At 41.4% G+C, this 14,693-nt stretch overlaps 2 protein-coding genes across 3 annotated transcripts; both read left to right on the top strand.

Annotated features, from left to right (window-relative positions):
- The first annotated feature begins 424 nt into the window (after window positions 1-424).
- cnpy4 (canopy FGF signaling regulator 4) lies at window positions 425-9,074 on the top strand. The gene is made up of 6 exons (XM_015946870.3): window positions 425-628; window positions 719-845; window positions 1,748-1,844; window positions 1,945-2,067; window positions 8,492-8,609; window positions 8,719-9,074. Exons 1-6 carry the CDS (start codon window positions 544-546, stop codon window positions 8,820-8,822), a joined length of 654 nt encoding a protein of 217 aa, XP_015802356.1. The 5' UTR covers window positions 425-543; the 3' UTR covers window positions 8,823-9,074.
- A 4-nt stretch (window positions 9,075-9,078) lies between these two features.
- Window positions 9,079-14,080, top strand: LOC107377180 (zona pellucida sperm-binding protein 3). 2 transcript variants are annotated; one of them, XM_054747766.2, is made up of 8 exons: window positions 9,079-9,502; window positions 9,587-9,705; window positions 10,671-10,774; window positions 12,579-12,756; window positions 12,915-13,032; window positions 13,109-13,191; window positions 13,262-13,368; window positions 13,442-14,080. In XM_054747766.2, exons 1-8 carry the CDS (start codon window positions 9,164-9,166, stop codon window positions 13,516-13,518), a joined length of 1,125 nt encoding a protein of 374 aa, XP_054603741.2. In that variant the 5' UTR covers window positions 9,079-9,163; the 3' UTR covers window positions 13,519-14,080. The 2 variants fall into 2 exon arrangements, with proteins under 2 accessions (XP_054603741.2, XP_054603742.2); XM_054747767.2 differs by lacking the exons at window positions 12,915-13,032; window positions 13,109-13,191.
- The last annotated feature ends 613 nt before the right edge of the window (window positions 14,081-14,693 follow it).

Genomic DNA, 14,693 nt, shown 5'->3' with positions numbered 1-14,693 from the left:
TGAAATAGACACACATTAAAGACTGTGACAAATTATTCAAAATGTTAACTAAATGTTCTATTAATGGTATAAAATTTGTATAGGCTGATACTTCTTATAAATGACTATGAACACAATATCTACTAATAATAATCATCCCAATGTCGACACAATCGAATGTATTCTCTGTTTTATTTCTGAGAAACAGTTTATATAAACATAACTCACATTTTGAATTATGATATCTTCTTAGATTATTGTCCTTTCTTTAAAAAAACGTACAAACTTATCTGGACTGATAATCAAAGTTTGCCATTTGTTCATTTGTTTGTATTTTCGCATTATAGTACCAGTCATTGAAAACGTTTGTTTCAAATTGTTGTGTTTTATGTACAATTTTGTTTTCTTCTATCATTTATCTACCCTGAGATCGAAGCTACAGCGATCGACTAGTCGTGTCTTCGCTGACACAGCGCTCATGTGCATTAGTGAAAACAAGAAGGTTGATGTGGCTGCACTTTTTCAAAGTAGTAGTAGTGGTGAAAAAGTTTTAAAACGGCCATAATGAAAGTCTTAGTTCTGGTTTTATTGTATATCGGGAGCTTTGTTACAGCGAACGAGGACGGCAGACTGCCTAATAAATGTGAAGGTAGGACGACAAAAGCTAGTTTGCACGGTTCTAACGGATTGTTTACAAGTGTTCGCGCCACCTGAACTCGGTACTGTCCCTGTTTGTCAGTGTGCAAGTTCCTGACAGTCGAGCTGCAGGAGGCTCTGGGGAAAACCGTTCGGTCCAAAGAAGTTCTGGAAGTCGGAGAAGTGTTGGACACGGGCAGGAGAAGAAGAAAGATCAAATACAACACCTCGTGAGTTCACAGACCGGCGCGCGACGTGTGCAAAATCGAATCACAAACCACAAGCTACGTATTATGGAATCTGTTAGTCAGCGCGTGGCCGGTGTTGTGCCATAAATCGACTCACTGCCAAAAAATGATTAGCTTAGTTTTGTCCAGTTCGGAAGTTGTTTTAAGTGTTGCTATTTGTCTTAAACGTTCACAATGAGGATATATTAATCCTTTTTGCAATATTTGCGATTGAAAGATGGTTTGTGGTAAGAACTGGCTTTCTTTATGTTACAGCCTTGATACTAAAAAAATAAATAAACAATGTAAAATGGCGCCCTGTATTGAATGTAAACGTTGTATAAATGTAAATAAACAATTCTCCAGCGATTTGATTTTTTCCCCTTCCTTTCTTTAGTGGCTAATCATTTTTTGGCAGCGAGTCGATTTATGGCACAACACCGGTTTCAGCGTGGTCTAGCTGCTAAAAAAAAAAAAAAAAAAAACACAAGTGCAAAAAATCAGCCTTTTTTTGAAGTTTCAGAAATCAGATAAAGGTTTAAGAAATCGCAAACTATGTTTTATTGAATCTGCTATTAGTCTAGAATAATTCAGTCCAGGTTTGAAGTGTCCAGGTGTAGTTTTTGATCCGGTGTTCTGTACACCTGACCAGCTTCAGTGGGGTCTAGATGCCGTGGATATGCAGAAATTAGATATGTTTTATGGAATGTGACATTGGTCTGGAATAGCCTAGTTCAGATCTGAAAAGTACAGGTGTTGTCGTTTTTTAATAGGAGAAAATGAACGATGCTATTAGGAAGCGGGAATTTTGGGTGGAATTGCCCTTTCCAAAACGGGAACTAAAAATGGGAATCAACATCAGCTTCGTGTGATTTCACTAGAGTTCTGTTTGTGGTTAATATCAGAGAAACGCGCCTGGCTGAGGCGGTGGATAACATCTGTGAGCGCATTCTGCAGTATAGTGTTCATGCTGAGCGACCTGGCAGTCTCCGATACGCCAAGGTAACCCACCTGACCATTCTACCTGGTGTTTAATTAGCTTACGGCTAATGAAACAAGAGTCATTTCTCCACGCCGTTATTTTGAATCTATATGACCGCAGGGTTCCAGTCAGACGATGATGACTCTGAAAAATCTGGTGGACAAAGGAGTGAAAGTGGACTTGGGCTTGCCGTACGAGCTCTGGGATGAACCGTCCGTGGAGGTGACGGACATGAAGAAACAGGTAGGAAGGTGTTTTGTCCAACCACCATACATTGTCAGATTGGCATACATGTAAGAAACATGAGATTTCTCCCTGAAATCTCTAAAAAAGTCTGTAAAGTTTCCCCCAAATGTCCCAAAAAAAACTCTAAATTTCTTCCCAAAACAGTCGATTTCTTCGTGTAGAAGGGTACATATGTTGCTTTTAAGCTTAATATATTACCTTTACTTATGACCAATTAGCTGTGATATTCTATATAAATATAGAGTATCACTCTGCTTGGTCTTTGAATCAGAAGATTCTTGGATTCTTTGCTTTTTCAGTGATCAAACACACTTCGTATCAATTCAGACAGTCAGGTTAATAAAAAGTAAGAATTTATTTTCTAAACAAATTAAAAACAAGACAAGTTATAAATAAATGTATTATTTAGTCTGGCAACGCTCCATTGACGGCTCTCGGTTGTGGGGCATGTAGAGTGCCCTGATTGGCCCAGAAAGCGGATAAAGCTCTGTGATTTGTTCACTCAGCAGATAGAGCACTATGATTGGCCCACCATTATGGACCAATCACAGCTCTTTGTGTGTTTGAAACCCCTCTAGAGAGCTGTGATTGGCCAGCCAGAATGCTGTTAGGGGCTGCAGAGGTTCCAGTGGAGCGTTCCTAGACCAAACTTTGCAAAGGAAGAATTTGGTCTAGTTCACTAGGCTAGGTTTCCCCCAGATAATGAGTTAAGCCTGGCGGCTTCGGCCGTGTGTGTGTGTGTGTGTGTGTGTGTGTGTGTGTGTGGGGGGGGGGGGGGGGGGGGGATTGTGATTGTGATCGCTGCTGTTTCTCACCAGTATCAGCTGATGGAGGGCTCTAGTTTCGCTGCGCCGTTTGTGTCAGCGGACACGGTAGGGTCAGGGAGGGGGGTGGGGCATGACGCCTAGCCTGGCGGGTGGGCAAGCAAAGCAGGCTGATAAAGCGCTGGGGGAAACCCTGCAGTAAGACGAATGTGATGGATGAATATAAGTGGATGGGATGGGATGTATGATGTGTTTCTCAGAACCTCGTATCTAGAAGAAACTGAGTTCTGGGTGTGAAAAGAATTTGGTCTGCATTAAACTATGAAGTTGGTTTTTATCAAAACAGCATCAGACGCATTCTTGCTGTGTTCTACGTACCCCTGAGGAGACTCTCCTTCGGGTCCGAGATGTCAGGGGGTCGGGTGACCCCAAGTTACCGAAGTTCATAGAAAATACTACAGTACGAGCAGGTTGGTTCAGAGTCGTCTCCCGGATCACAACAGCTAAATGAAATCGTTTGCGTGTAGAACAGCTGTTTCTGAATAGCTGAAGGGACCGTTTTGCTGTGTCAGCTGTAGCGTGTAGCTTACCATCACTAGCAGTGTGTGAATGTGAGACAGTGTGAAAGCGTCCTTGGGTGTCTTGAAAAGTGCTATATAAGTTCAGTGCATTATTATTATTATTATTAAGAGATGCGGTGGTTAGAGAGTTTTTCTCCGGTGGCCAGTCCGGAGTTCTACTCAAAAAACTAACTGAATCAATCGGCAAGTTTCTGTTTTAATACCGTAAATCCTCTAATACAGGCCCGGGCCTGTATTTGACTCAAGCTCACCAAGCTCCAGGCCTTTATTGGAAGGAGGGCCAGAATTAGAGGCAGGCCTCTATTTCTATTTGAGCAAAATGAACTAATGGTTCGCTGGAGTTTTTGACAATTAAAAGTGCGCCCACATTTTCAAAGTTAAACACATTTCTTTTAACAACGGTACTTTCTGCATCCTGCTTCAGCCATCTCCCCCCTCCCCCTGCGCAGCAGCCGCAAACTCACTGATGCGCCTGCAGCCTCTCAGAGTTTCTGCTGCTCTAAACATTAAAACAATTACTTCATTTGAACATCTTAGGTGTGTTCTTGCTGTGTCTTTCTAAATTCATGCTTTCGTTCTTTTTTAAACACAGAAACAGTTTTGTTTACCTGTTTGTAGCTACAGTTTCGCCGACGGCTGCCGGCTTCTTCAGCGTCAGCTCACCTGGAGACCAGTGCGGTGCAGCCATGTAGTAATTTGCTGACAACGCCATGCTTTTCAGCTTAGCCATCAGCCACAGCTGGTTCTACATACATGTGGAGCAGAGTTTTAACCTGAAGATGGAGATATAATTGTGGTTTTGGGCTGAAATGTTAAATTTAAAGTAAGTTGCACTAAACTGCCACACTAATGATCACACATGTGTACAGCACCATTATCTATACAGGTTATCAGCAAAAAAAGTTAATTTAGGCATTACTTGCTCTTAAGTCTGTTTCTCCCAGAGTATCTTGGCTTATCTCTAAATTTCTCCAAAAGCCTAATTTTCTCTCCGAAAGTCTTTGAATTTCTTGCCGAGAGTTGCTAAATTTCTCTTTGAAATCTCCCAAAAGTCTTGCTAAAATTTCCCAAAATTGTTTAAATTTCTCTCAAAATTTCTCGCCAAAAGTTGTGGAAAATCATTTCAAGAGAAGTTTGGAACTAGGGATGAGCCGGATACCCGTTTCAGATGAGTATCCGATACGGATAAAGCATTTTTGACGAATACGAGCATGAAACGAGAAAAATTCGTAAATATCTGTAATCGTGCTGAAGGAAAATCCTCATTGGGTAACTGACTGTGTTCACGCTCTGTGATTGGCCAGTCACATAGAGCGCCCGCCCCTCCCTACACACAAAACTCTCTAGCCGGCCGGGAGCACAGTCCGTCCGGTCCATCCATGCACACACACACGGTAACAGATCTCTGTGCTTGCTTCACTGTTGATCACGTTTCTTCAGTCGTCCCTAGGTTTTCTTCAGCTCGCCTCTTTTTCGCTTGAATATTTAAAGTTACTTTGTTCGTAACTGACATGGTGCATTTGACAAGACAGAGCTGAAAACGGCTCATGCATGCTTCGGTCACTGCCTCCGCTCCAGTTGGGTTTCTCTCTCTCTCTCGCTCTCTCTCTCTCTCTCTCTCTCTCTCTCTCTCTCTCTCTCTCTCTCTCTCTCTCTCTGTCTCTCTCTTAATTCATGCACTTAAATATTAATGTTCTGGTTTTATTGAAACACTTGTTCTGTAATAGTTCCTTTACTATTGTGATCAAAACTATTTAATCTCAATTCTGAGGCTGCTCTGTAAACAGTTTTTAAATAAACAATACACATAGCAACTTCTGATGGATTGATGTAAACCACACCCACTTCTGGCTAAACCACACCCACTCCTGGGTTAGGCCACGCCCTCTTCTAGTACAGATGTAGATAATTTAGATGGTTGAACAGATACAGGTACAGAAACAGATATTGGGGTACTCGCTCATCCCTAGTTGGAACCCTGTTGCTGCTTTCCACTGCTATTATGTGTATTTTTTTTATAAACATCAACCATCTCAAAAGTGTTAATAACTACATTTAACTACAATATTTATTCAGCCATGTTGTTGATAATCATAATTGACGTGTGCGTGTGTGTGTGTGTGTGTGTGTGTGTGTGTGTGTGTGTGTGTGTGTGTGTGTGCGCGTGCGTGCACAAAAGTCTCTAAATTTCTTGCCAAAAAAATTCTCATCTCTATTGTCTTAAAAAGGTCATTCAAGTGTTTAATTCAGCTGTGTTGTTTGTAATCAAGATCAAAGTGCACGTGTGCAAAATCTATACATGTCTCACCCCAAATCTCTAAATTTCTCTGCGAAATCTTGCAAAAGTCTTGAAAAATCTCGCTGAAAGTCTCTAAATGTCTCCAAACAGCTGATAAAGATAAATGTTCTGACAAAGTCCATTCAAGAAAAGCGTGGGAGCCCTCTCTCTCTCCCCCCTCCTTCCCAAATCTTTTAAAGTCTCTCTAAATTAATACATTTCTCACCCAATCTCACGAAACTCTCTAAAGTTCTCACCCAAATCTCCCCAAAAGTCTTTAGATTTCTCAACACGGCTGAGAAAGTCTTGAAAAGGTCCTGGAAAATCATTTCAAGAGTGGGAACCCAGACAAGTGACAAACGTTTTCCTCGTACTTTGCTATCTGCAGTCTGAGCTGACAGCTCCTCAGAAGGTAGCAGAAATTTACGAGTGCTGGTCATAAAATTAGAATATCACAACAAAGTTGATGTATTTCAGTAATTCCATTCAAAACAGGAAATCACCTCTGAAGATATCTGCTGAACACCCGCTGATAAAAAGCAGGAGGTAAACTTCAGGATGGTGGCCCTGGAGGATCAGAATTGGATACTACAGTGCATCCGGAAAGTATTCAACACACATTTTGAATATATTTGCAACAACTTCAAAGACACCTTTTTTCACATGATCATTATGGGATGTTGTGTGTTGAATTTTATGGGCAAAATGAATTGAATCCATTTTGGAATGAGGCTGTAACATAAACAAAACAGTGGAATAAGTGGAGCACTATGAGTACTTTCCGGATGCTCTGTATTGGGGAAGATCAGGGCGAGGCAGTTCAGGGGACCGTTTCATCAAACGTTCATTTAGGGCTGGACGATATAGAAAACAATGCATATCGATGAAAGTAATTCTTATTGATCAATATCAATAATTATTATGTAATGTAGAAAACATATTTTATGTGCAGCCCTGGCCATTTATGCGATTTCTTAATTAACTACTCTCAGTAAAGAACAGACAACAGCTGTCTTGAATTCAACATTTTTATTTAAACGTCTTTATTTTACTAGAACTGAACGATTTCAGGAAAAGATTGAATTGCGTTCGTTTTTCTTGCGTAAATCAAGATTTAAATTCTATTGATGATGTTCTTCAAGTCGAGGTTCAGCTGCAGCACATGATTCACCACATACAGTGATACGGTGACAGGAAGTGACTTCACACCATACTCATTTCCTCCCTTCTCTCTAACGCAGTTTCTTTTTTCCCTCCCTTTTACATTATTATGGAATTATTGCGCAGCCCTATGTTCATAGAAATAGTCCTGTATTCCTTCCTGTTCGTACGAGCAGTCAGACACCACGCAGCGGCCTCTCGTACAGATGCTCCTCTGCAGTCGTAGCCCGGCCTGCCAGAACCAATAAGGAAGCATGGGGCTGGCTGGTCCGGCTACTGCAATCGACTGCTGATAAATCCCTCATGTGCATACCCAGGTGCTCGTGTCCATTCGTTTACATACAGAAATGCCCTCAGTGAACCATATTTTTAACCGTATTTGCTTAATAACCTGGTGTGGTGATTGAACCAGTGAATCAGGAGTGTTGGAGCAACTAAAACTTGCTGGATAGCCTACCCCTGGTGTAGACTGACGCCGGGGACACACCGGCCACGGAAGTGCCGATAAGCAAATCGCTCACGAAATTCGGCCGCTGCTTGCCGCTCCTCAGTTCAGATCAGACGCGCCCCAGTCGAGGCGCGCCTCGGCTCAGCTGTAGTTTTTCTTTTAAACACTTGGTGTCCTCCATTTCCTCTCTGCCTTTTCTCAGCTCTTTTCCTCTACGTTTGAGTGTTTGTACATGTGTGTGTGTGTGTGTGTGTGTGTGTGTGTGTGTGTGTGTGTGTGTGTGTGTGTGTGTGTGTGTGTGTGTGTGTGTGTGTGTGTGTGTGTGTGAACCTACGGTATGAGTTGTTTCTGCCAGTTGAATCTCTTGGAACCCGCTCCAATTCTGCAGCTGTATCCTAGCAGTTTCCTCCAAAATGGGTTGATAAATAACCATGTTTTTCGGGGGTCGTACAGCTCCTTGTGTTTCTCAACTTCCATAATTAATTTAAAGTCATCCATCTTAACTGCTTGCCTCAGACTTTCTGCCTCTCTGTCCTGTTTGCTCCAGAAAAAAGACACCCAAAACCACACCCCCCTTCACGTGGTCACACACGCACACAAGTTTGATGTGTGTGTACGTGTGTATGTGTTCGTGTGGTTTTTCTGCAGTGTCTGATTACGAACACATTTGACTATTGCGGAATTTTATTTTGAAATGCTTTATTTTGTTAAATTTACCGGCCTGCCTCTTATGTCTAGGTTTGACTTCCTGCCAGAATTGACGCGATTCACCCGCGGCTCGCGAAAAAATAGAGCAGACGCCGAAACGATTGCTGCACGGCGCGGGCTGGAGCGCTGGCGCGAGGAGATTCGCGCTGCGTCAGCGGCCCATGTGGTCTATAGAATAGCTTAACAAGAGCGCCGAATGAAGGCGGGCCCATTTTCGCGGCGCTTCCGCAGCCGGTGTGTCTCTGGCGTGACACCCCAAACACTCTACTAGACTTACGATCTTTGTTCACTGTACTGAAGTTTCTGTCCTTGTGTAGTCAGAATGAATAATCTCATAAATTTAGATTGTGACGCCCACTAATGCTTGACTTTAAAGCACAGAGTTATTTTAGTAGAAGTCTTCTTGCATAGAGCCTAAAGTTGAACTAAAGCCGCCGTAATCATCATAACATCAATGTTTGCCTGGGTCATGTGTGTTCAGTGTGAGACGATGCTGGAGCAGTATGAGGAGGTGGTGGAGGACTGGTACTTCCACCATCAGGACCAGAGGCTGGAGGACTTCCTGTGTGAGAAGCATGTCCTGGAGGCGTCAGACAGAAGTAAGACAAACTGAAGTCTTTTTGCATTTGGCTGGAACAAAGATTTTCAGTTTTATCTAGTTGGCATCAAACTGGGAATAATTAGTGTTGTTGTTCCTTCTCCCTGCAGAATGTTTAAATGAGGTTTGGAAAGGTGACCTGGGTGTTAAAGGAGGAGCAGGGGAGGAACCAAGTGCAGAAGAAGAAAACACTCATGATGCTGGAGAACTTTAAGACAAAAAACATTGAAGACGATGCTACACTCTGACTTTTTAAATGGATTAAAAACATGTTTTTGATTAAATTCCTGGATTTTATTCCAGATTAAGGAGGAGGAAGTTACCTAGTGACCTATTGAACTGTTTTATATTCCCCAACTGCACTACTGTGACACTTTACAGCAGATCAAGCCCATTTTCTGGTATTCCTAACTCCATATATTATGTACAGTTTTTTATGCTGATTAAAAAGCATTTTTACATCGTTGTGGACTGTTTCTATTTAATTATGCTTCTTGAGTGAGGTTAAAGTGCTGATTAAAGCCTGATGGGTCTCAGGTGTGCTCCACTTGGCTCATGCTGACAGAGGAACACCAAACCATGCCTCCTTTCTCCGGTTACCTCATGTTTGGACCTTTGTTTTGTTTAAACCTGGTTAGAAGCTTCACTCATCAAACCGAACCTCTCCATGCACCTCACAATGGCGAGGACCAGACTCTCGTGGTGACGTGTCACGAGGACAGCATGGAGGTTCTGATGAGGGCTCGTCTGTTAGGCTCCAGGTTAGCGGTGGAGCTGGTCGGGATGAGACTCGGAGCTGATGGCGCTGCAGGAGGTGGATGCTCCACCTGGTTGTCATCTGATGGAGACTTCGTCATCTGGGCTCCTCTGGCGGGGTGTGGGAGCAGAGTGATGGTTGGTGCTGCTGACCCAGATCGCAGCTGCTCAACGCCCCACTGGTTTAACCCGGCAGAGTGTGTGTGTGTGTGTGTGTTCCAGTTTACAGAGACCGAAGCCCTTTACACCAACCTGCTCCTGTTGTATTTTACTCCACCATCAGATGGTGGTGCTGGTCGGCTGGAGGTGGCAGCAGTGCCCGTCATGTGTAAACACAGAAGGTACTTTTTTATGCAGTTTAACATGAATTTACTCACATTTAGTATCATTAGCAGTACTCTTAGTTAGGGTACATCTTTTATAACCAGATGTAACATTTGGGTAAAAAAAAACTCCTGGTGCTGTTTTAGATCATTGATGTTCGTATTTTACCATAAAGTTAGATTTACCAAAGGTTTGACCGGAATTTTTCATACTTAACAACCTTAAGTTACTTTATATAAACACGACGGATTAAAAGAAGAAAATATAAAACACTAATTTCTTTAATTCTTAAAAACCTGCTTAAGTTTGAAGGCTAAATATTCACGTATTAAACTAGGACTTTCAAAATAAGAGTTTGTGTCAATACAAAGAGAAAAGGTGTATTTCATGCTTTCAGAACAGCCATGATTTAAATAAGAAAAGTAAAAAAATAAACTAATCAGTAGTGAAGATTTGTTAAATGACGTTTAATTTATTTATTCGTTAAGTTTCATGCGTGGGTGTAGTTTTACTCGTGACATTTGAACCAAATAAGGTGGAAACTCGGATCAATTACATCTAAAGAGGAATTTGTAAAATTCACTCTAAGATGAAAACTTGTTCTTTCAAAAAGACGCAAAGACACAGCTACACTTTAGGCTTTCACACGGACTCCGACAAACAATTATTTGTTTATTTCTACTCGGTAAGATCCAACAACCGGAGTAAAATAAAAATACAAATAAACTGAATCGTTGTTGTTATACAATATATGTTTATTTATTATAATCCAAGAATGTTTTAATTGTCTGAGCTGATTACCATCAGGGTCAGTGAGGAACCAAGAACTAGTTATTTCCTAATTAACATGTTTTTAAATGTAATGGTTAATAAACCAAAACCCAGTAACACTTTAATACCATCAGTTTATTATACATTTAACTAATCTTACTTTCTTTGACGCATCTGAACAGCTGAGGTAATTTGTGGCTCTCACCTGCAGGAGGTTTGCTGTGAGCAGCGGAGCTCTGAGGCCGACCTGGACTCCTTTGGTCTCCATCCGGTCAGCTGATCTCAGCCTGGACTTCCAGCTGAGACTCATGACAGGTGTCTCTCTCTCTCTCTCTCTCTCTCTCTCTCTCTCTCTCTCTCTCTCTCTCTCTCTCTCTCTCTGTCTCTCTCTCTCTGTCTGTCTCTCTGTCTCTCTCTCTCTGTCTGTCTCTCTGTCTCTCTCTGTCTGTCTCTCTCTCTCTCTCTCTCTCTCTCTCTCTCTCTCTCATACACACACAGTTGCTATGACACAGCTCCACACCATGACAGAACCTTCTCCGTGTTGTATTGATGAAAACATTGGATGTTGTAACTTGAAGAGCAAGTCACCCCCCAAATCAACTTTTTTTTGCTGAAAAACTATAAAAACGAGTGTCTAATTGTGCTGTAGACACGTGAAGGCAATAATTTGGCACTTTAGTGCATCTTAGTTCAAACTTAAAGTTTCTGCCTAAAACTGTCAGGTAAAATCTCTGCACTGTTCCGCACTGTCGGTCTGCCAGGCAACAGCATTTGTTGCATTTTTCCAACAGGAAGTGGAAGTGAAGTAAAACTCTGGTAGGGGGGTGACTCGCTCTTTAAAGCGCAATGTTGCCTGGCAGACTGAAAGGGTGGAGTTGCTAACAAATACACACACAGGCTCACAATGACATTGTGACATCATAATGTACCAGCTAACGTCATAGGGTACCTCTTAGCCAATAGCGATGGCAGATTTGAATTTAAATGCAGTGCAGAGTTTTTACCTGAAGAGGGCGGAACACTGACAGTTTTATTTAAATAATTTAACTAAGATGCACTAAATGCCAAATTATTAAAGACACATGTCTACAGCACGGTTAGACACTCATTTATATAGTTGATCAGCAAAAAGAAAAAATGATTTGGGGGTGACTTACTCTTTAACCTATTTTGATAATCTGAAAATGTGTTTTTGTGTGTGGATTTAAAACTTTTAAAGAGTTTTTACTACTTTAGAGTTAGCTTTTGTATAGTTTGACTGAAGCCACTGAACTTGTTTCATTAGTTTTTTTATATTCTCCTCATGCTTCTTTATGTTCCCGTAAGCTCTCGTTGAATCAATTGGCTTGTTAGATCTTAACACCTTTGTACCAGTAAGAAGCTCAGCTGTGTTTGTTTTTGTTTGTTTTGTTTTAAGATTTTACATCAAACAGAACTTTAAGGTGGTGTTGTTTTACTCTATCGGGGGAAGCTGGCTAGAGGCTAACATTGAGCTAACAATGCTAACGGTGAATTAGAAACAAATAGTCAGCTCTAAAAATATCTCAAGCGACTTATTCTGTGTGAACTTTTAGCCGCTCGCTCCCCGTCTCGGTCACTGAGGTCAGCCGACCAGTTTCTCCTAGAGGTGTCGAGAACGAAGAGAAAGCTCAGGGGTGATGGAGCTTTCTCAGTAGCAGCACTCATCTGTTCTCCGCTGCTTTTAATTCAGTTTGAGAATGCATCTGTTTTAGTAGCTTTTGTGTCAGTTTGATATGTTTTTGTCATTTTTTTTTACATTTTGATGAACTTTTATCGTATTTTTAGCATTATAGGAAACTTTTATTTGTTTTGGCTTGTTAAGCACTTTGGTTAGCTTTTATGCTGTTGTAAAGCACCATATAAATAAAGTTGACTTGACTTAACTTATTTGATTACCAACAACTCGGCGTTACAGTGATCAACTTATCCACTACGACTCGCCATCTAGAGTCTTCTGCTGATCCTGAACTAGCAACTGTTTCTCAGAGTAGACTCATTGGTTTTGATACATGGGCTACCCACATTGAGTCATTAACACATCCTAAAATGTGTTTTTTCCAAAGTAATTTTTTTATTTGTTTTATTTTTTCCTTCTCAGATGACTGGAGCAGAGAGAGAGCTTCCCCCGTTTTCTTTATGGATCAGACGGTGAACATGCAGGCCTCTGTGGACCATCATCACCCTCCTCCTCTTCATCTGTACGCAGGCGGCTGTGTGGCCACTCTGACTCCTGATGTGAACTCTCACCCAGCGTACCCCTTCATAGACCGCCATGGGTGAGTCTTTAGCGTCTGCAGCGGTTCCTCCAACTAATCCTCCAAATGAAACCGTCTTCCTTTGAACCCCCGGCTTTCGTAAATCCACCCACTTCCTTTGACCTGCCATTATTCTCAGATGCAGGCTGGAGTTGAATTTGATCAGGATTTTTCCGCAGATGTTTCACAGACTCCCGGCTGAGCAGCTCCGGCTCACGTTTCCTGCCCCGAATCCGGGACGAACTCCTCCAGATTCAGCTGGAGCCGTTTTTCTTCCATCAGGACAGCAGACACACCGTCAGCGCCCCATAAACCGGTTTACCTTTATTTCATTTAGGATTAGAAAAATCCTGATTTTATTTCTCCCATGCAGATTTATATCACTTGTTACCTGGAGGCTGTGATCGTTTCTCAAAAGGAGACAAAGAAAAAGGCGTGTTCTTTTATAAATGAGAGGTCTGTTGTCAGAGAGGTTTAGCTTCATTTCTTTTTATGTGATCATAAAACATTTTCGCTTTATCTTCAGGTGGAGGTCCGTAGATGGTGACGATGATGCATGTGAGAGCTGCAACAGCGCAGATGAATTCAGCCACAAGGGGGCGCAAAGGAGTGAAAGATCAGTTGGAATAAATGGTGTCAAGTCCCCTCTGAAAGGTTTGATCTAATATTTCCAGAAGATTGTAACTGAGGTGTTTTGTTCTTGCAGATCTGCACCAAGGGACAACTCTGGGTCCAATCGTATTCCTCCCAAAGCGAGCTGACTCCACTGAGAATGTGACATGAGGAAGATTAATCTATCAAAGACAGAAAAGGAGGAAAATAAGTATTTGTTACTGTGATATTTACAATTCAGGGTTAATTTATTGTGTAAACAGCATGTCTGATGTACAGTTGTGTCACCTGAAACTCATATGTCTCAGTATGATTGAGTCGGACGAAGGAAAAGCAGAAAGAATAGTAAAGCATCAGAAATGCTTTGTGTTTTCAGTTATAGTTGTTTGCAGCTGCAGGTGGCACATTTTTGTTCACCAACAAACATTTTAATGCTCAGGATCTGCCTGATTATGTTTGATCATAATATAACTGGTGCCAGTTTAGATTAACTGAACCAGTATAAGGTTAAGTAAAATTATTAGAGCACTGAAATACATTTTTACCAAGTAACTACCTTTGTTTGTTGTTGAAATAAAAGTGTGTAAGGAGGGGTATGTAATTGATTTTTGTTAAAAAAAAAAAAGCATTTCCTTGGAGGGGGTGTGGCCTAAAACATATTCTGCAGCCATCCACCAGGGGACGATCTTCATTCATGTACGGTTGTAGTCATATAAACACGCTTCAACTTTAACCGTGCTGTCTCAATGCATTATTCTGTTCCTTTTTATTTTCTAAAACATGATTTACATGTAATACTTTTTTGGTCAGGGTGAACGATAGGCTGTCCATAAAAAGATTAGCACATCATACTTTTTAGATAATTTGTTAATGTTTGACCTGACAGTTGGATTATAAAATCTTTTGTGGGATTATTTTTTCACCATAACGGTGTACACCCTGTGTAAACTGATCATATCTTAAAAAAACACTGACACCTTCTTTTTAAGCTGGCTGAATCCTTTATTTAGGCAGGCAGGATGAATTTTCTATGGCTATTAAAGATGTCCAGATTATTTATTTTATCTGATGGCGCCATCTAGTGGCTGACAAGCGTATCACACCAATAAGTTAGGCTGAAAGCCATGCCTGTCATTCATGAACGCACTCCTCAAGTTGATAAAACAAAGCTAAAATACATTGTTTTACATTTATCATGCTCATGTTACAGTGTGTGTTCATAGACTTACTTGGCCATGAGAAAAGATGCAACCGAGTATGTCCTTAAATGCTCGAGCACGCTCTGTGAATAACGTCTGTACGTAAACGGTGATCTAACGCTATTGGTTAGTCCTAACCGATGTTAG

Source organism: Nothobranchius furzeri, chromosome 2, assembly GCF_043380555.1.
Source record: "Nothobranchius furzeri strain GRZ-AD chromosome 2, NfurGRZ-RIMD1, whole genome shotgun sequence".
Lineage (NCBI taxonomy): Eukaryota > Metazoa > Chordata > Actinopteri > Cyprinodontiformes > Nothobranchiidae > Nothobranchius > Nothobranchius furzeri.
Note: the sequence above shows the minus strand (reverse complement) of the source record. Positions and strands in the feature narration are given on the sequence as shown.